The sequence below is a fragment of the Hemiscyllium ocellatum genome, chromosome 1 (genome assembly GCF_020745735.1).
Source record: "Hemiscyllium ocellatum isolate sHemOce1 chromosome 1, sHemOce1.pat.X.cur, whole genome shotgun sequence".
Lineage (NCBI taxonomy): Eukaryota > Metazoa > Chordata > Chondrichthyes > Orectolobiformes > Hemiscylliidae > Hemiscyllium > Hemiscyllium ocellatum.
In genome coordinates, this window is record NC_083401.1 from 37,651,127 (window position 1) to 37,671,630 (window position 20,504).

General features: G+C 40.9%; 1 protein-coding gene across 1 annotated transcript in view; it reads left to right on the forward strand.

Annotated features, from left to right (window-relative positions):
- The window catches only part of haus1 (HAUS augmin-like complex, subunit 1), a 43,635-nt gene that overhangs the window by 1,394 nt on the left and 21,737 nt on the right, over nucleotides 1–20,504 (forward strand). The window contains exons 2-4 of the mRNA XM_060828885.1: nucleotides 2,248–2,422; nucleotides 4,828–4,963; nucleotides 19,947–20,075. Of these exons, the coding sequence (XP_060684868.1) occupies nucleotides 2,248–2,422; nucleotides 4,828–4,963; nucleotides 19,947–20,075 (440 nt within the window). The remainder of the gene's footprint in view (nucleotides 1–2,247; nucleotides 2,423–4,827; nucleotides 4,964–19,946; nucleotides 20,076–20,504) is intronic.

Sequence of the window (20,504 nt, forward strand, 5' to 3'; positions counted from 1 at the left end):
CCTGTGCATCTGGTTTTGTGCACTTCACTAGAAGTGGTTGTGCCTTTAGCAGTCTAGGCCCAAAATTTAGAATTTCCTTCTTAAACCTGTTGCTCTACCATTCTCCTTTATGGTGCTGCCTATACCCCTTTGATCAAGCTTTTAATGATGTGCCCTAATATCTCTTTTTGTGGCTCAGTGTCAAAATGTGTTTGGTAGTCAATGCTGTGAAGCATTTTGAGAAATTTACTACACTAATGGCTCTATATCACTACAAATTTTTACATTTGCAGTATTTTATTTTGTTTGTGATTTATTATGAGGAATAGAGAGTACTCCGGGGAAACACAGACAGTAAATATGAGTGAGAGAAGTTGAGACCAGAAATATCAATAGGTGAGAAACATTGAAGGTGAAGCCATTAACAAGATGGCGGCTGCTGGTTCAAGCTTTTGAAAACTTGAAGAAATTTTGTTTTGGCAAAAAAAAACAAGGCAGTAACAAGCTTTTTATTGCCCTTCTAAATGACAGTGGGGGAAGTTCAAGATTTAATAATTCAGTTATCACATTAGTGGAGGAATGGAAATTTTGAGCACCATGGTTATAATTTCATTAGAAATAGCAATCAGGGAATCTTCTTCTTATTTGTGGTGTTGTAAACTTGGGGCCAGTGGCAATCTCTTTTGATTCACACATCTATTGGGAAATGAAGATGCAAGGCTGGTCCATGCTCATGTTCAGATGCTCATTGACCATTGTGTGCAGATGCCAGCCTTAGACTGGGGTGGACAAAGTCAGAGGTCATATGACACCAGGTTATAGTCTAACAGGTTATTTAAACTCTCAAGCTTAAGGAGTGTGGCACCTTCATCAGGTGAAGTGGAGGGAAGCACACAGGTGCAGAATATATAGAGCTATATATTCTGTGCTTGTGCGCATCCCTCCACTTCACCTGACACAGGAGCAATGCTGCGAAAGTTTAGTACTTTAAATGAATTTTAAATAGACTATAATCTGGTGTTCTGTGACTTCTGACATTAGTATAACATTAGATGGCTTAACAAGATATACAGTTTAGTTTTTCCCAACAAATTAGATATGATTGGTAGGTCAAGAGGTGATTGAAGATTATTATATGTATAAGTTACATTTTAATTATGAACTTGTCTTTCTGTGCTTCAGTTCTGGTGTTGAAAAATGTGTTATGGACTAGGCCAGAGTTAGGTATCAGTGTTACCAATGCTGTTGTGCTCTATGACAGTATTTTATGCTGCTGTTGTAAGCAGAGATATTCCTTTTTAGCTTAGTGTTGAGAAGGTCACTGAACTTAGCTGGAACATTTTTCTTTTCTCCAAAAATCACATTATGCAAAGCTGTTCATCCTTTGTATTGGATTTATTGTGAAACATGATTTTCAGTTCCTAAATCTTAAGCATGTAGCCCAGACCATAAGTTTGCAATTTATTTCTGTAAATGTACAGTGAAGATTACCCAGATTAAGTTAGCGAGGTTGACTACCAGGTTTAAAACAGACAAAAAATTACACAATGAAATATGAAGAACAGATTAAAGAACCCCTACAGAACTCAGTCTATCCAAACTAGACTGAAGTATGCTGTTCTGAATATACACAACAGTCCCAATAAAGAAACCCCCTTTAAAACACAGTATAAGATAGGATCAGATGCTTACAGGTTGAAGTTAGAAGGGAGTGAAGAAAAAGTTTCTCCACAGGTCATTGTTGAACTCCCAACCAGTTCTGGACTGGATTAAACTGCTTGGCTTGAGAGCTGACCACTCTACAGGTCACTTCTAAAACATGACCTCTTTGGCCTGAAGTCTCATCTGTTTACATATAAACAAAAGGCCTCTCAAAATCCTTTTCATATCTGTACCAAACTGGTCTGATTGGAGCCTGGCTTGGTTTATTACCCCTCTGAAGAAAAATCAAGGACAATGTATCCTTGAGCCAAGGAACAGCTTTTAGAAAAAAATAAATGTAATGCCAGAAAAATTAAATTTGTTTGTTGCAAATAGCCAACTGTTCTGGAGAATCTGTACTTTGTGAAAACAGACCCACAATCTTCCACAATAATATTCATTTGGCTAAGTGATAGAATTCGTGTTGATCACATTTGGAGATATTTTCACAGACTAAAGAAGAGCAGTGTGAAATTTGTCTCCATTTTCACTGTGGTCAGTTGGTTCCAGAATGCATTGGTATTCTGATCTAATTAAATTTCTACATTTATCTCTGTTTCATTTTAGGTTTCCACATGGCTATCAAAGATTTTTGAGGATCAGCAGATCCCCTTCTATGAAGTGAATCCATGGACCATGGATGTTCTGTATCGTCTGATGGAGCGGAATGAAACGCGCGACTGTGATGTCATGCAGCTGATTGAGGATGTGAAGCAAAAATCTGTGGAGTATAAGTCTGATGGTTAGTTGGTTGCAGAATATTATATAGACTAAGCTGAACACAGAATCTGGGCGGGGATAGAGTTAGGTATCAGTGTTACCAACGCTGTTGTGCTCTATGACAGTATTTTATGCTGCTGTTGTAAGCAGAGATTCCTTTTTAGCTTAGTGTTGAGAAGGTCGCTGAACTTAGTTGGAACATTTTTCTTTTCTCCAAAAATCACATTTTGCAAAGCTGTTCATCCTTTGTATTGGATTTATTGTGAAACATGATTTTCAGTTCCTAAATCTTGGAAACAGATTTTTCAAAAAATCCAACTGTAGTTGTGAATTGCCATTAATTACTTCTGCTTCCACTTACTCATAGTTGGCATCCTGGTATTCCTCAAGATTTGCACGTTTCTTTTTCTCATCTACATGCAGGCCCCAAGACACATTGATTTTCACATGACCATCATTACTTCAACTTTCACCCTTGATCCTTCCACTGCCTCTAAATTGTCAGATTGTTTGTCTGAAATCCAGTAATAGATGAGTTAAAATTTGCTCAAATGTTGCAGAGAATGAAACCATTGTCTTTGATCCCCAACAGAAACACTCTGCTCTTTTTGACGCCTCCATACCTTTTCTTGGCAACTGTCTGAAACGGAACAATTGAAGCATTTCATGAAAGGAAAGTCATGCATGCTATCTTTATTAGAATTTTTTCAGGAGGCAGTACGCTCATTTAATTGGTATTATGGAGCTATCCTTACATGTCAAATCCATTGACTTGAGGAAATAGCAAAATTCCCTGTTGGCAAACGATGGCCCGTTATCTGTGATCAACACTTCTGGGATTCTGTGTATTGAAAAAGATGCATACAGCTTTACTATTGTCATCCCCATCTTTGACAAATGGACTGTATGCATGTCCAATCACTTTGAATGGGTGTCTGTAATGATGAAGAATATTGAGCCCATGAAAGGTCCTGCATAGTCAGTGTGCAACTGGGTCCCAGATTTACCTGGCCATTCCCAGGGAGGTAGAGGAGCTGTTGGTGATAATTTTGTTCTTGTTGGCACTCTGGGCACTACCCCCCACCGATGTGGCTATGTCTGCATCAAAGCCTGGCCACCAGATGTAGCTGCTTTCTAGTATTACCATTTTAGAGATCCCTGGATGGCCCTAGTGGAGTTCAGCCAGTTTTTATTGGCAACCTTTGCTCTGAACAATCTCTCTTGCTCATCATAACGATAAGACATCCTCTATTGTGTTCTGGTCTCTCCAGGTCCAAAAGTGTCAGTTCTAGTTGTGATAGCCCTTTATGTACCCACATCGTAACCATTTGTTTCAGTTTTGAAAGGACTGGATCTATCTGTGTCCAAAGACTTGTATTGGCAGCTGTGACTCTAAGTGTGTCCAGAAAATTTAATATCATTACAGACTGTTCCACTGAGGGTACTGGTGGAAGATCAGCTAATGGGAGGTGGCTGAATGTGACCTTTTGGATCATGTTCTAACTTGTAAATATAAGCATTTCACTACGTGATCTCTTAAGTCTCGTTACATATTACTAGATGTAAAATAGTCTGATCCTGGGTCATTCTAAGAAATAATCCCTGATACATTCTACAAATTTGTCTTCCATGTTCGTTCTACCCATCTGACTTGTCCAGTTAATTGAAGATTAAAATCTGCCATGAGAATTGTAGTGTTCTTATTGCATACATCCATCATTTCCTGATTTAGACTGTCCTACAGTGAGGCAAGTTTTTGGTGCCTATCGACAATTCCTACTCCTAGTTATGTAATTTGCCAGGACACTGCACCCAGCAAGGTTCAAATGAAGCCTAGCCCAGTGGAACAGCTCTTTTGTACTACTGATGTGACTGGTACTTGCTTGGACGACAACAACTGGATCCTTTCCCACCTGCTCCAAATTCCTCTCTAGCCTACAATGCCATCTTTTACAGTCTCTCACAACCGTATCACTGTAATTTCCAACACCTCAAGCTTCTGAGTTAATTTTACTTCTCTCTAATTCTGGCCCTCTTGCACATTCTCAGTGTCAACTGCTTTACCATTGTGGTTGGGATAGTGTTCCTTCTGATGTAGTGAGCTCGTTTGAGATTGTGCGTTGCTTTGCTGTTATAGTGGATGGGAAAGGGAGGGTCATTGTGTTCCGATAGACTAGAGTACTTATTATGGTTGATTTTGTTTTAATTTCAATGAAATGTTGATATTTCAATTTATAACAAAGGTTTTATTCACCTCTCAAATTACTTCCTTGATGTAAGCTGCTCAGTCTCTTATCTATTTAGAACATATTTGCACATGGGTGAGGTTTTGGATTGCTAGTACCAAGATTCAAATGCTGATTCACAAAAAGTGGGGTAATTGTACTTGAAACTTGAGTTAAAGTTTACTTTTCTCCATCTCCTCAGCCGACTACTTGCAAGATTTCATTATGGAGAGTGCAGGTTTATCCTCCACTAGCCTCTCCAGTAATGGATCTAGCTGTCTGAAAAACCTGGTGAATAGCAGCCTTGCTTTGGACCTAAAAGATACTTCTCAAACCAGGTAATCGTTTGATAGATATTATAAGCAAACGGTAGCATGTTTTGAAACCTTTGCTTGTAACAAACTGAGAAAGAACTTGAAATGGGAACCATAATTTGCACAAAAGGGCAAGTAGGATATAACTAAGTGAAACGCATTGGTGTTACTTTGAGAACCAGTAATGAAGTTCAGCCTGCCTTTGGTCCCTTTCTGCAGGCCATTTCAATGAGCTCTTTGAAATACAAGTATGATCGAAATAATCAAGATGAGCTATTTGGTTGGGACCTACAGACATGCTGAATTATTACTAATGCTACAATTGTTAATCATGAGGTGCTGATTGTTAAATGTTCTATTTACATGAAATATTATGGATCCCCACCCATCCCTTGTCTTGAAATGCATTAATGCTACACTGTAGTATGGCTCTTGGCCATCAATCATCTTCTGGCCGACATGGTACTTGTTCATAGGTTTTGACAGTGAGCATCTGTGACCTGCTCAGATATTGCTGTCAGGCCCAATCTTGAGTGATCAATAATTAGGAATGAGAACTGTGGAAGTATTTTTCTTCACCCTATACTTGGGTACACTTAAATTCATATTTCAAGAAAGCATTTTTCCCCAGGTCGTGTCATAAGATCAAGAAACATAGGAACAGGAGACTCTAGTCTGCAGTTTTCCATTGATTGTTCGTTTCAATGCAACATCTAGGAAGGGGAGTCTGTTGTTGTTCTCTTCATCTTTGGCAAAATTTATGCCACTGAGGATGATGTTAATGATATTGTAGGCTTCCTCTAATTTGTTTTGACAAAGGTGTCATCCACATAGTGGACACAAAGCTGGACTGGACTGTGGGGAGGGCTGTTCATTCTAGTCTCTGCATCACTGCTTCTGCTAAGAAACCTGATATTGGTGATCCTATGGGTGTCCTGTTGATTTGTTTGTAGGCCTTGTCATTGAAGGTGAACTGGGTAGTGAGGCACAGGTCTGTTAGCTTGAGGATGCTCTCCTTGCTGATGGAGTTTGTGCTATCTGGTGTTTGTGTCCTTGGTTCGTCTTGTAGTGAGGTCAGGGTTCCTTTGGCCTGGCTGGTGTTAATTGATGTGAATAGGACCATTGCATCAAAGGAGACCGTGACTTTGTCCTCTTCTATCTTGATGTCTTTGGTGTTTAGGAATTCTTGGGTGAAGTGAATGGAGTGGCATGAATCTTCTGTGAGGTATTTCACTTTGCGGTGAAGTTCCTTTGCTAGTCTGCTATGTCATTGTGCCGGGAAGTGCAACAATGAGTGTGAGAGGGACCCCTGGTTTGTGTACCTTGGGTAATCTGTAGAAACTGGGTGTGTTGGGTTTGTTCTTTGTTTCATTCTTTGGAGCTCTATCTTGCTAATTTCACCTGATTTGTGAAGTTTCTTCAGTAATGCTGTGATACAGTTTCTAGCTGTGGAATTGGGTCCATTGCCACCTATTGGTAGAGTAGTAAGTTCATCTTTAAAATATATTGTGTTCTGTTGAGGATGACGGTCATGTGCCCTGTCTTTTGAGTCTTTCTAGGGCTTTCCTTTCCTGTGTGTTGATGGTTTTTCATTCTTTCTTCCTGCTTAGTGTTGGTGCTACTGTTGGTTGGGTTTCTTCTGTTAAGCCCGTTGTCTTTCAGGGTTGATTTTAGTTCTGTTAGAGAGTCCTTTTTGTCCGCATCTCTGTAGTTGTAGTTCATTTCTCTCACTCAGACAGCTTGTTTTTTCCATGTCTGTTAGTGGTCAGACCGACAGTTTTTTAATCCAAGCTTCTGAATTTTCTGTTGTTCTTTTGTGTGAAGTTGTCCAGTTTTTCTTGTAGGGCTAGCTTTTTCTCTGTCTTGGTCTGCTGTTGTTTGTTGCTAATGGCTCATTCTAATGTGCTTGTCCATTCCTGGTCAGTTGCGTTGGTGTACCAAGTTTTTTGGCGTGAAATTTCCCGTTCGTATTTGTGGAGTTGGTTGTGGGCATTGACCATTTCTTGCAGTATTCTGTGGCCGTTCTGTTCTGCTATTCTTCTAGCTTGTGGGGTGTTGAGAGGTGGTTTGCATTTGACACATTTTAGTAATATCTGTTTCCTGAGGCATTCATGTAGAAAATACAGTTGGTTACGCATGGCACTCAGTTGGATGGCATTGGTTTCCCATTTTTGGGCTAGTCTGAGCGTATTGTGACCTTAGGTGTTTGCGATTTTTGAAATTTGTAGCTCAGACCAAGACACACAACTAGAAAGCGGGACAGAACACCAGCGCTTCAACAGAGGCTCATTGATGAAGTAACCTAGAATGGTGACGACACATCTGAGAACAAACCTACCAGCATAGCGAAAAAACTTTACAACCTGAACCTAAACCTGACCTACAAATATTCTCAAAAATCGCAAATCCTCTCTACATCTACACTGCCTTTCCATTCATACTAGCCATGATGTGGAGGTGCTGGTGCTGAACTGGGGTGGAGAAAGTCAAAAGGCACACAACACCAAGTTATAGTCCAACAAGTTTATTTGAAATCATAAGCTTTTGGAGTGCTGCCCCTTCGGATTAAGTGCACGTATCTGAGAAAATGCATTTGGTCTGACAAAGGAGCAGCGCTCCAAAAGCTTGTGACTTCAGATAAACCTGTTAGACTATAACTTGGTGTTGTGTGCTTTCTGATTTTTTCCCTTTATACAGAATACAGACCCAGTTTGCCCAGTCTCTTGCTTCACAGAACAGACCTGTGTTTTCAGAATGTCTAGTGAACCCTTTGTTAAACTCCCTCTCCAGCACTAATATCTTTCCTGAGCTAAAGGCACCAAAGCTGCGCGCACTACTCCAGGTGCTGTTTGACTAACATTCTATACAGTTGAAGCAAATGATCACTACTCCTGCAGACAATTCCTCTTGCAATAAAGGTTCATTCTAATAGCCTTCCAAATTGTTTGCTGCACCTGCATTCTTTTCCTCTGCACATGAAGGAACTAAGTTAACTGAACACTAACATTGAGATACAGCAAGCTATTACAAAGGCAAATGATATGTTGGCCTTTGTTGTAAAAGAATTTAAGAACAGGAGTTCTCAAATTGTGTCAATTGTACAGGGCCCTAGTGAGTGCAGTTTGGTCTCCATATTGGAGTTAAAATGTTCTGGCTATCGGGGGAATACACTGAAGGGTTATCAGACTAATTCCTGGGATGGGGGTGACGGATGTATTGGAGAGAAATTGGATTGGTTAGGACTACATTGACTGGATGAATATGGAGTGGGATGGAGAATGGGGGGAAATCTCACAGAAACCCATAAAACTCTAACAGGACTGTACAGGGTAAGTGAAGGAAGGATATTCCTGATGATCAGAATCCAGACTTCAGGGCCACAATCTAAGGTTACAGGTAGGCCATTTATGGCTGAGATGAGGATAACTTTCTCCACCCAGAGAGTGGTGAACCTGCGAAATTCTCTGCCACAGAAAGTGATTGAGGCTAGAAAAATGAATGTTTTCAAGAAGGAGATAAATGTTTTTAAGGCTAAAGGGATCAGAGTCTGAGGAGAAAGTGGGCAAATTATACTAAGATGAATGATCAGCCTTGATCAAAGTGATTTTTTTTCTTTATTCCTATATCAGCAATGCTGAGGCAAGTCAGCATATCAGTTCAGATCAATTACTTCAACAAAACTGGGAAACTATAATACCTTTTCTCATATATAGTTGACCACCTCACTCAATAAACTCGTCAAGGAGTTTAAATATTGACTTTAGATGTGACCATTACTGTTGTGTGAATTGTATACCAATGATAAAAATGTTACTGGAATATGCTTTTTCTTTTATAGAATGATGCAGCACAGAAGGGGTTATTTTGCCCTTCGTATCTGTTTCAAGTTTGTTGGAAGAGAATCCAATGAGTCCCTCACCAGTACCTTTACCCATAGCCCAAGAAAATATTTATCCAAATAAAAACCGAAAGAACTGTGGATACTGGAGATGAAACAAAAACAGAAACTGCTGGGAAAGCTCAGCAGGTCTGGTAGCAACTATGAAACAACAAAAAAAATCAGTTAATATTTCTGATCTAGTAACCCTTTCCCAGAACATAGTATTTCCTCAGTTCCCTTTTTGAAGGTTGTTATCAAATTATCTTCCACCACACATTAAGGCAGTGTGTTACAGATTACAACGCTGCATTATTTGTTTTCCTTCCTGTCTCCAGTGGTTCAACTGCTGTCTCTTAATTGTATCAGCTGAATGAAATGTGACAAATGTATGGAGGTGACAGCATCATATGATATAAAGAAACTGTAACTGGCTCTGTTGTAGCCACTCTCAGGGTTTTACAGTTTTGTGGATTTTTAAAAAATTCATTGACAAGATGAGGGCATTGTTGGCTGGCCTGTATTTACTGTGCATCCATCCATTCATTCACGGGATAGCCAGTATTTATTACCCATCCCTAATTCCCCATAGGGCAATTAACACATTGCTCTGGGTCTAGAGTCACATGTAGTCCATACCAGGTAAGGATGGCTGTTTTCATCCCTAATGGACATTAGTGAACCAGGTGGCATCAACAATGGTTTCATGATCGTCAGATTTGACTCTTAATTCCAGATTGTTTCTGGATTTGTTTACTCTGTGCCTTATGAGATTCTGAAAACATCATCTAACTTTTGAAGTCAACATCTTTATTCTATGCATGTATGTTTTAATTGAGAAACTCATTGTAAATTTAAAGTGATAGAATTAGAAGGCAAAATGAATTGGCAAACAATTAGATGACTTCCAGGTTGAATTTCTGATGTTACCTGAGTTGAGTTCCTATTAAGTCCACAGACTTTCTTTTGTAGCCTTGTATTATTGAATTCATCTCATGCAGGGATGTTTAAGGTTTTACTGCATTTGCTGTATTTGTTTTTCATGAAGACTTTGTGAGGAAGGCTCACTTGTGTGATACAGTAAATGTCCTTCAGGAAAGGAAATCTGCCATCCTTACCTAGTCTGGGCTACATGTCATTCCAAACCCATAGCAATGTGGTTGACTCTTAACTGCCTTCTGGGCAACTAATAATGTCCACATCCTGCGAATGAATTTTTAAAAATATCTCAAACTGTGCACGTTAACTGATCTTGCTGTTGTGATTTAGGAGGTCGCGCCAATTATATGGAAGTGCTTAGAATGACCTTCTCAAAAACCCAAACTCAAGTTCATGCTGACCAAGCTAGGAAAAAGGAGTCAAGGGCAGCAAGTTCAAAGGACTCTGGATGTCAAGGGACATCAAAATTGTGATTAAAAAGAAGTACCATATATAAGGTACAGAACATTAAAAACAGGAAGCCCCTTCAGAAATAGTGTCTAGGTAGTTTAAAAAAAGAAGTTAAGGGCAGAGAGGAGCCACAAAATATCTCTGGCAGATAGGATGAAGGAAAACCCCAACAGCATTCATGCAATAATATTAATGACTTGCTGTCAAGAATGTGCTGCTCCAAGTTTGAGCCAAACTCTTCCAGTATACTTTACAACACTTGCATCCACCCAACAATGTGGAAAATTGTCCAGGTATGTCCTGTACATACAAAGCAGCACAAATCCATCCTGGCCAATGAGCCATCTTTCGACTCTCAATCAGTAGTAAAGTGATGGACGATGTCATTAACAGTGGCATCAAACAGTACCTGCTCAGCAATAACCTTTTCAGTGACGCCCAGTTTGGGTTCCACCAGGGTCAGTCAGTGCCTGACCTCATTTCAGCCTTGGTTCAAACATCGACGACCTGAATTCCAGAGGTGAGCTGAGAGTATGACAGCATTTGACATCAAGGCCACATGTGATAGAGTGTGGCATCCAGGAGCCCGAGCAAAACTAGAATCAGTGGGTGGCAGGGCAAACTGTGCACTGGTTGGAGTCATACCTGGCACACAAGACAATGGTTGTGATTGTTAGAAGTCAGTAATCTCAGCTGCAGCACATCTTTCGAGGACTTCCTCAGGATGGTGTCCTAGGCCCAAACACCTTCAGCCACTTCATCACTGACAACCTTCCCTTCTTCATAAGGTGAGAAGTGGGAATGTTTGCCAATGATTATACAAAGTTCAGCACCATTTGCAACTCCTCTGATACTGAAACAGTCCATGTTAAAATGCAACAAGGTCTGGACAGTATCCATGCTAGGGCTGACAAGTGGCAAGTAACGTTAGTGACACACACGTCAGGCAATAACTATCTCCAATCTGAGACGATCTAACCACCACTCTTTGATATTCATCTGTGTTACCATCACTGGGTACTCCACTACTGACATCCTTAGGGTTACCATTAATCAGAAACTCAACTGGACTCGCCACACAAACACAGTGGCTACAAGAGCAAGCTAGAGACTAGGAATAGTTCAGGAAGTAACTCGCCTCGTGACTCTCCAAAGGTACAGATCAGTGCCATGATGGAATACTTCCACTTGCCAGGATGGGTGCAACTCCAACAACAATTGAAGCTTGACACCATCCAGGACAAAGCGGCCTGTTTGATTACCACCACTTCCAAAACATCTAGTCCCTCCACCACTGGCACTCAGTAGCAGCAGTATGTACTATTCACAAGATGCACTGCAGAAATACCCCAAAGCTCTTTAGACAGCACATTCCAACCCCACGACTAATTCCATCAGAAGGACAAGGGGAGCAGATAGGTCGGAACACCAATACCTGTAAGTTCCCCTCCAAGCCACTCTCATCCTGACTTGGAAATATATTGCCATACCTTCACTGTCACTGATTCAAATTCCTGGAATTCCCTCCCTGCCTTGATCAACCTACACCATATGGACTGCAGCTGTACAAGAAGGCAGCTTACCACCACCTTCTCAAGGACGATTAAGAACAGGCAATGAATGCTGGCCGGCCAGCGATGCCCACTTCCTAAGGGAGAATAAAGTGTGTTAAGAGTAAGAGGATTACCAGGGGAAGGTGGTGAGTTTCTAGAGCATTTTAAGATTATTAAGGTATTAGATGTTTTAGTGGGCATAAATCCCCAAAGCTTGTTGAGGTGGATCCCAGGCTGATTTGGGAGGCAAGGGAGGAGACTGCTGGGGCTCTGTCATGACACATTGAATATTTTGCTGACCTCAAGTGAAGTGCCAAAAGACTGGAGGATAAATCAATCCAGTTCCTTTGCTCAAGAAGAGCAGCAGTGAATGGCCAGGTAATTACAGGCCAGTTAGTCTGATGTCAGTGGTGGGTTGATTGAGAAAGGTATGCGTGACAGGATTGATCAGAGGTAGTCAACACAGATTTGCTGGAAGGAGATCCTGACTGACTAATTTAATTGAGTGTTTGAAAAGCTAACTAAATATATTGATTAGAGTAGTGCAGTTGATGCAGTTTGCATGGACTTTGGTAAGGCCTACTTTGACAAGGTCCCACATGGAAGGCTGGCCAAAAATGTTGGGGCCTATGGGATCCAAGACAAAGTGGCAAATAAGTGGATCCAAAATTGGCTTGCAAATGTGATGGAAAGAGTCATGGTGGAGGATTGTTTTTCTGTGACCAGAATGTACCAAAGGGATTGGTGCTGGGACCCTTGCTATTTGTTGTGTATTTTAATGTTCTAGATGTGAATGTAGAAGATATCATTCATAACTTTGTAGATGACATGAAGTTGGTGGTGACATTGATAGTGAGGAGGGTAGTGTCAAGCTACAATTTGATATTGATCAGCGCATAAATTGGACAGAGAAATGGCATATGAAATTTAATCCTGATAAGTGCGAGGTGATGCATTTTGAGAGTCTAAGAGAAGGATATACACAATGAATGATAGTTGCTATGGAGTACTGAGGAACATAGGAACCTTTGTATATGCAAGTTCATAGATCCCTGAAGGTATCGACACAGGTAGGCTGGGATATGTGGGATGCTTGCCTTTGGCTAGGATATAGAAATAGGAGCAAAGAAGTCTTATTATAACTTTTATAGAATGTTAGTTAGACCACTGATCGAAATCTCTGTGCAGTTCTGGTCGCTGCATCATCGGAAGGACATGATTACCCTTGAGAAGAGATTTATCAGAATGTTGCCTGGAATGGAAAATCTCAGTTATGAGGAGAGACTTTCATAAATATTATGAATGTGTTAGTTGGCAAAGCCTTCCCTGTTGGGACATGCACTGAGAATTCAGCTAAAGGCAACCCTCTGCCAGAACATCATATTTTAAAATTGCCCCTGGAAGAGCCACTCAAAATTGGTTTCAGCCTTGAATCCATGAGCTCAGGTTTTGTAGATTTGGAAGAAAGAAGGGCAATCTTTATTGTTCTTTGGCCTTTCAATATCTGTTCTTGAACTGCTTGTTGCTTTTCTAAAGTGAAAAGTTGATTCTTGGCTTCTGACAGTCCACCACGCCAACTGATTTAGTGTCTACAAGTAACTGCATACAGGAGAAATATAGTTTGATTACTTAAAACTCTATATTGCAGGACGTACTGTATTGAGAAAACTACTCTGAGCCATAAAAACCCCTCTAGGTACATCTTGACAGTTGGAAAAGGAGGTTTATGGACGTTGCAGACAATCTTCTCCGCAATTAACAGTTTCAAAAGGCACCTAAATGCCATCCAAAGAAAACCTGACACCACTCACCCAAGCAAAGGATCCCTGACGCTCTAAGGATACCTGACATGCTGTGTCCTTCCTGCTTCAAAAGACCCTTGACCCTGTCCTCAAGGTGTATAGGGATCAGATCCAAAGGGTATTCAAAATAACTTTGAGCAAAATATTAATATCAATATATTTTAAGGTGAAGGCGAAGTAGTTTAGAAGGGATCTGAGGAAACTTTTTTTTTAAACCCAGACTGTGGTAGAAATATGGAACTTGCTGCCTGAGAGGATAGTGTGACATTACAGACTTCAGGTCTTTACTAACTGTTTATGGATTGAATGAATCAACAAAGATAAACTATTAACTCAAAAAATAATCAGTAATAACTCTGCCTGGAATAAACTAGAAAAGGACAAAGACAAACCTATGCAGGAATTGAAAACAATTAATCATGTTTGGCAAAAGGGTGAGATTACATAAGCAAAATGCTTTGACACTTCCTTGATAAACTGGATGCTTTATGCCATCTGCAGAAGAATTTAAGGAGTTAACTCCTTGAAAGCTGTGTCTTCAAACAGACAGTTAAGGCCAATTGGAACAAGGAGCAAAGAAGCTTTTTCTGATAAGAAGGCAAGCTGCAGACTTGCCATAGTTTAGATGAAAGGACTTTAAAGGATGAAAATCTGTATATGAATCGAGCACCAGGACTCAACCTTTAGCAGACCTTCGAAGAACAACACTGTGTAAGGATTGAACCATGCACGCTTTCTGGCCAGATTTTACCTTTGATTGGATAATAGCCAAGTTGATTGGGATGCTTAACTTGCTTGAGGAATATTATTTTGGTTGTTACAAACACTAATGTTTAAATAATTGTTTCAGTACTTGATTGTTTTGATTTGGGGTAACACAGTGGCTCAGTGGTTAGCACTGCTGCCTCACAGTGCCAGGGACCCAGTTTCGATTCCAGCCTCTGGCGACTATCTTTGTGAGTTTGCGCTTTCTCCTTGTGTCTGCGTGGGTTTCCATCAGTTGCTCTGGTTTCCTCCCACAGTCCAAAGATGTGTAGGTTAGATGCATTGGCCATGATAAATGCAGGGTTACAGAAATAGGATGGGGGAATGGGTCTGGGTGGGATGCTCTTTGGAGAGATGGTGTGGACCTGTTGGGTCGAATGATCTGTTTTTACACTGTAGGAATTCTATAAAAAGATTCTATAAAAGATTGAGATTTCTTAACAAGTAGCTGAATTAAATGTAACTTGTAATGATTTACCCACAACAGTGGTGTAGGTGGGTACTCTTATAACATTTAAGAACACTCTCTTGAAATGTCAGGGCATAGTAGGTTATGGACTAAGTGCAGGTTAATGAGATTAGTGTAATTTGTTTGGTCATCATAGAGATGGTTGCCTAAACGGCTTGTTTCTTTTCTGTATGACTCTATGATTCTCTATGACTAATATAGTCAGCACTAGTAAGGTCAGTGTTTTATTTATCATTCTTATTTCCTTTGAGAAGATGGTGGTACTCTTTTTAATCAGTTTCAAGGAAATTAGGATTGCGCAGTGTATGTGATTGCAGTTAGATTTCAGTGTCTGTCTAAGAACAGTATTTGAATCGTATCAATAAATTAATAGCACTGGGATTTTTTTCTTGGATGTCACAGTTTAAAGGATGCAGGAGGAATTCCTTATCCCATAAGACAAAGTGTAGGGTGGCATAGTGGCTCAGTAGTTAGTATTGCTACCTCATAGTGCCAGGGACCAGCCTCTCGCAACTGGCTGTGTGGAGTTTGACATTCTCCCTGTGTCTGTGTGGGTTTCCTCCGGGTGTTTCAGTTTCTTCCCACTATCCAAAGATGTGCAGTTAGGTGAATTGGCCATGCAAAATTGCCCATAGTGATGTATTGGTCAGGTGGATTAGTCAGGGTAAATGTAGAGTAATTGGGTTGGGGAATGGATCTGGGTGGGATACTCTTTGGAGGGTGGTGTGGACCTGTTGGGCCAAATGGCCTGTTTCACACTGTAGAGGTTCTACGATTCTATGATCGAAGTATGCATTTGCCCATCAAGATTGGGGCTGATCTGATAACCCACAACTCCATTTCCCTGACTTATCCTGTAAACTCATGATTTCCTTACTGATCAAGAATCTATTTATCTAAGCCTTGAATATGCTTAATCTATCCTCAACATCCCTCTATGGAAAAGAATTCCACAGATGCTCTGCCCGCTGAAAGAAGAAATTTCTCCTCTGTCTTAAATGAGCAACCTCTTATTGTCAGATTATGCCCTTTGGTTTCGGACTCACTGGCAAGGGGAAACAAAGGAAGAAGGGCTCCTGAAGAAGGGCTTATGCCCAAAACGTCGAATCGCCTGTTCCTTGGATGCTGCCTGACCTGCTGCGCTTTTCCAGCAACACATTTTCAGCTCTGATCTCCAGCATCTGCAGACCTCACTTTCTCCTCGGGATAATAAGGTAGTCTTGTCTGAGAATATTAGGTTGAATCCAAAGAGGTTACTTAAGTATATTAAAGGAAAAAGAATAACTGGAGAGAGAAAGGACCCCTCCAGGACCAAAGCGGACATGGATGTGTAGAACCGCAGGAGATGAACGAGGTTTTCAATGAATATTTCTCTGCTGTGTTTACTGTGGAGAAAGACATGAAGACTTGGGAGTGGGGGGAAGTTAGTTGTCATATCTTGGGGACACTCCATAATCACAGTAGAGCAGGTGTTGCATGTATTAGAATGTATGAAGGTGAATAAATCTCCTGATTCTGACTAGGTATATCCAAGAACCCTGCAAGAGGCTAGAGAAGAAATTGCGGGGGCCTGGCTGATATTTTTGCATCATTGTTAGTCACAGGTGAGGTCCCGGAAGACTGGACAGGAACGAATGTTGTGCCAATATTCAAGAAGGATTTCAAAGAAAAGCCTGGGAACTATAGACCAGAAAGATTAACATCTGTGGTGGGGAAGTTATTTGACAAAATTCTGAGGGATAAAAGATATGTACATTTGGAAAGACAGGATTTGATTAGGAATAGTCATGCCTCTCAATTTTGTTAGAATTCTTTGAAGTGACCAGGAACGTTAATGACGGCTGGGTGGTAGACATAGTCTATGTGGATTTCAGTAAGGCCTTTGATAAGGTTTCACATTATAGGCTGTTCTGGAAGGTTAGATCACATGGAATCCAGAGGGACCTGGCAAATTGGATGCACAATTATCTTGCTGGTAGGAAGTGGAAGGTAATAGTGGAAGGATGCTTGTCAGACTGAAGGCCTGTGACTGGTGGAGTGCGTCAGGGGTTAGTGCTGGACCCATTACTGTTTCTTATCTATATTAGTGATTTGGATGAGAATGTACAAGGCATGATTAGTAAGTTTTGCTGATGATGCTAAAATAGGAGGCATTGTGGACAGTGGGGAAGGTAATCAGAAATTGCAGCAGGACCTTGATCAGCTGAAGAAGTGGGCCAAGAAATGGCAAATGGAATTTAATACAGATAAGTGTGAAGTCTTGCATTTTGGAAAGTCAAATTAAGCTAGGACTTTCATGGAGAATGGTCAGGCCTGAAGGAGATTAGTGAAACAGAGGGATCTTGGATTTCAGGTTCACAGTTCTCTGAAAGTGGACTCTCACACAGGGCAGTGAAGAAGGCTTTTGGCACACTGGACTGCATCAATCAAGGCATTGATATAGAAGTTGGGAAGTTATCTTGCAGTTGTACAGGATGTTGGTGTATTTGGAGTATTGTGTTCAGTTTTGGTCACCTCGTTATAAGAAGAATGTTATTAAACTGGAAAGAGTGCAGAAGAAATTTACAAGGATGTTGCCAGGACTCAATGGTCTGAGTTATAGGGACAAGCTAAGACTATTTTCTTTAGCGTGTAATAGACTGAGGGGGGATATTATAGAAGTGTATAAGATTGTGAGAGGCATGGATAGGGTGAATGCACTCAGTCTTTTTCCAAGGGTTGGGGAATCGAGGACTCTGGGGCATCAGTTTAAGGTTAGAGAAAGATAAAAGGGAACCTGAAGGGCAACGTTTTTTACAGAGTGGTATGCATATGGAATGAGCTGCCAGCGAAGTGGTTGAGGTGGGTACATTAACAACATTTAAAAGGCATTTGGACAAATGCATGGCTAGGAAAGGATTAGAAGGATATAGGCTGAGTGCAGGGAAATGGGGTTAGCATGCATGGACAGTTTGGTTGGCATGAACCAGGTTGAGTTAAAGAATCTGTCTCCATGCTGTAGGACTTTGACTCTAGGACTGTTGTTGTGGTTCTGTTCACCGAGCTGGGAATTTGTGTTGCAGATATTTCGTCCCCTATCTAGGTGACATCCTCAGTGCTCAGGGAGCCTCCTGTGAAGCGCTTCTGTCATGTTTCCTCCGGCATTTATAGTGATTTGTATCTGCCGCTTCCGGTTGTCAGTTCCAGCTGTCCCCTGCAGTGGTCGGTATATTGGGTCCAGGTTGAAGTACTTGTTGATTGAATCAGTGGATGAGTGCCATGCCTCTAGGAATTCCCTGGCTGTTCTCTGTTTGGCTTGTCCTATAATAGTAGTGTTGTCCCAGTCGAACTCATGTTGCTTGTCATCCACGTGTGTGGCTACTAAGGATAGTTGGTCATGTCGTTTCGTGGCTAGTTGGTGTTCATGGATGTGGATCGTTAGCTGTCTTCCTGTTTGTCCTATGTAGTGTTTTGTGCAGTCCTTGCATGGAATTTTGTACACTACATTGGTTTTGCTCATGCTAGGTATCGGGTCCTTCATCCTGGTGAGTTGTTGTCTGAGAGTGGCTGTTGGTTTGTGTGCTGTTATGAGTCCTAGTCATACTACCAGCAAACAAAGGCAGAATGACGGTCATTCTGAACAAAGCAGAGTACATCCAAAAAATGCAACAACTACTTGCAGATACCAACACCTACCAAAAGAGGAGTTTGACCCCACCCCACAGCTCACCAATAGGATAAACAACACACTGAGGAACCTACAAAAATATGAATGGATAACCAGATTTGACCTACAGAGAATGAAACCTGAAAGCCACAACACCCCCAGATTCTATGGACTACCGAAAGTGCACAAACCAAACATCCCACTCAGACCCATAGTATCACTACCAGGGACACCATCACACAAACTGGCTAAAGAACTACAGCAGAAACTGAAACACCTCATCAGCGGATCCAGACACACTATACAGTCAACACAGGAATTCTTGGACATCATCAGAAATATACACATGGACAAAGAAGAAACTATGGTCTCATTGGATGTAACAGCACCGTTCACCTCTATCGACAAAACCCTAGCCAGAGAAACAATAGCCAACCTGCTGGACGTACAGAACAGACAATAGGACTGGGAACCTATCAACAAAGACTGCATACTTGAAACTACTGGACCTGAAGAGTGCAGAGATGAGCTGCCTTGAACCACTTACTGCAGTCCTTGGGTTGTAGATACCTATAATGATGCTGAGAAGGAAGTTTGAGGGTTTTAACCCAATGACAGTGAGATAACTCCCAGTCAGGGTGGTGTGGTGACTTGCAGGGAATGGTATTCCCATGCGACTGTAAGATATAGAAGCAGAAGAAGGTTGTCGAGCCCCATTACTATATTATTCAATGAGAGAGCAGATCTGATAATCTTCAGTTCCTGGATGTTGTTCATGGGGGAATTCCGTGATCTTAATGCTGTTGAATTTTAAGTGGCATTTGATAGATTCTCTCATGTTGGAGATGATAAATAGTTTACCAAAAAACATCAAGAAGCTGTCCATTGCCACCATATCCATGCCAGCTATTGGTGAATGAATAAAGTTAGCTGTGTGAAAGTACTTAAAATTGAGTTTGTCAATGATTTCCAAACAGTTCAGACATTAGGCCAGTCAGAAGATGCTCAGTATATCAGGCTGCATCTGTGTAGAGAGAAACAATGTTAATGTTTTAGATCAATGTCTTTTCATCTGAATCTGTGATCAGTGTGGTGTGAGAGAAGGCAGACTAAGTGGATCTCACGTGAAACAAACTCTTCTAATATTTAATTGTAAATGTTATTCCTTCTGAAGGGGTGTATGCTGCAACAGTGTGCTTCTACCAGCATTCCAACAGCATAGTAAATTAGAAATCTAAAATAATATAGAACAGAAAGTGGCCATTCACTCATTAATCCCACCTCCCTGCTGAACCTGTGTAAATGCTGGCAAGCTGTTGAACTTAGAATGGGTCAGGTTCATGCTTCATTGATCCAACTTACATATTAAACATTTAATCACAAACTGAAAATAGAATCCATAAACCTGACAAATCTTGGTTTATAGCTGAGAATTTTTTTTTGCTTTGTACGGGTACTTAACATTTTCCTTGTGAATGCTTAATATTTTATCATCTTTCTATTTAGCTTTGTGCTTGCAATAAAAGATTTGACCTCTGACCATTTAGCAGCTGAGAACAGAAGTCAGATGGTTATAATTAGTGACCTGTCGAAGAAACTGACTGAAGCCATCAATCTGGAAAAGTCTCTGGAAAAGTGAGTTCTGAAGGGCTAGTGATGCTCTGTTTCTATGCTTGTTCCGTTGTCCTCTCTTGTGAAAATGTTGATTCACTGCTTGGAATAGTTCCATAAAGTTAAGCTGAAATACCTGACACACAGGAAGATGGTTTGGGTCGTTGGTCATTCATTTCAGCTCCACGACATTCAACATCTTCAGCTGCTTCATCAATAACCCTCCCTCCATCATATGGTCGGAAGTGGAGAAGTTTGCTGATTGTGCAATGTTCCGCTACCTCCCTGGAGTCCAAGGAAGACTGAAATATTATGGCCTGTGCTTTTCATGATTTGTGCTGTCACTTTTGTCAAAATCCTCAGGTGCTTCTCATTCAGTCTCCGTGCTTTGTTAAATCTAAGTGCCAAAAATCTCTCCCCATTGGCTTCCTTATTAATTTTGATACTTTCTAA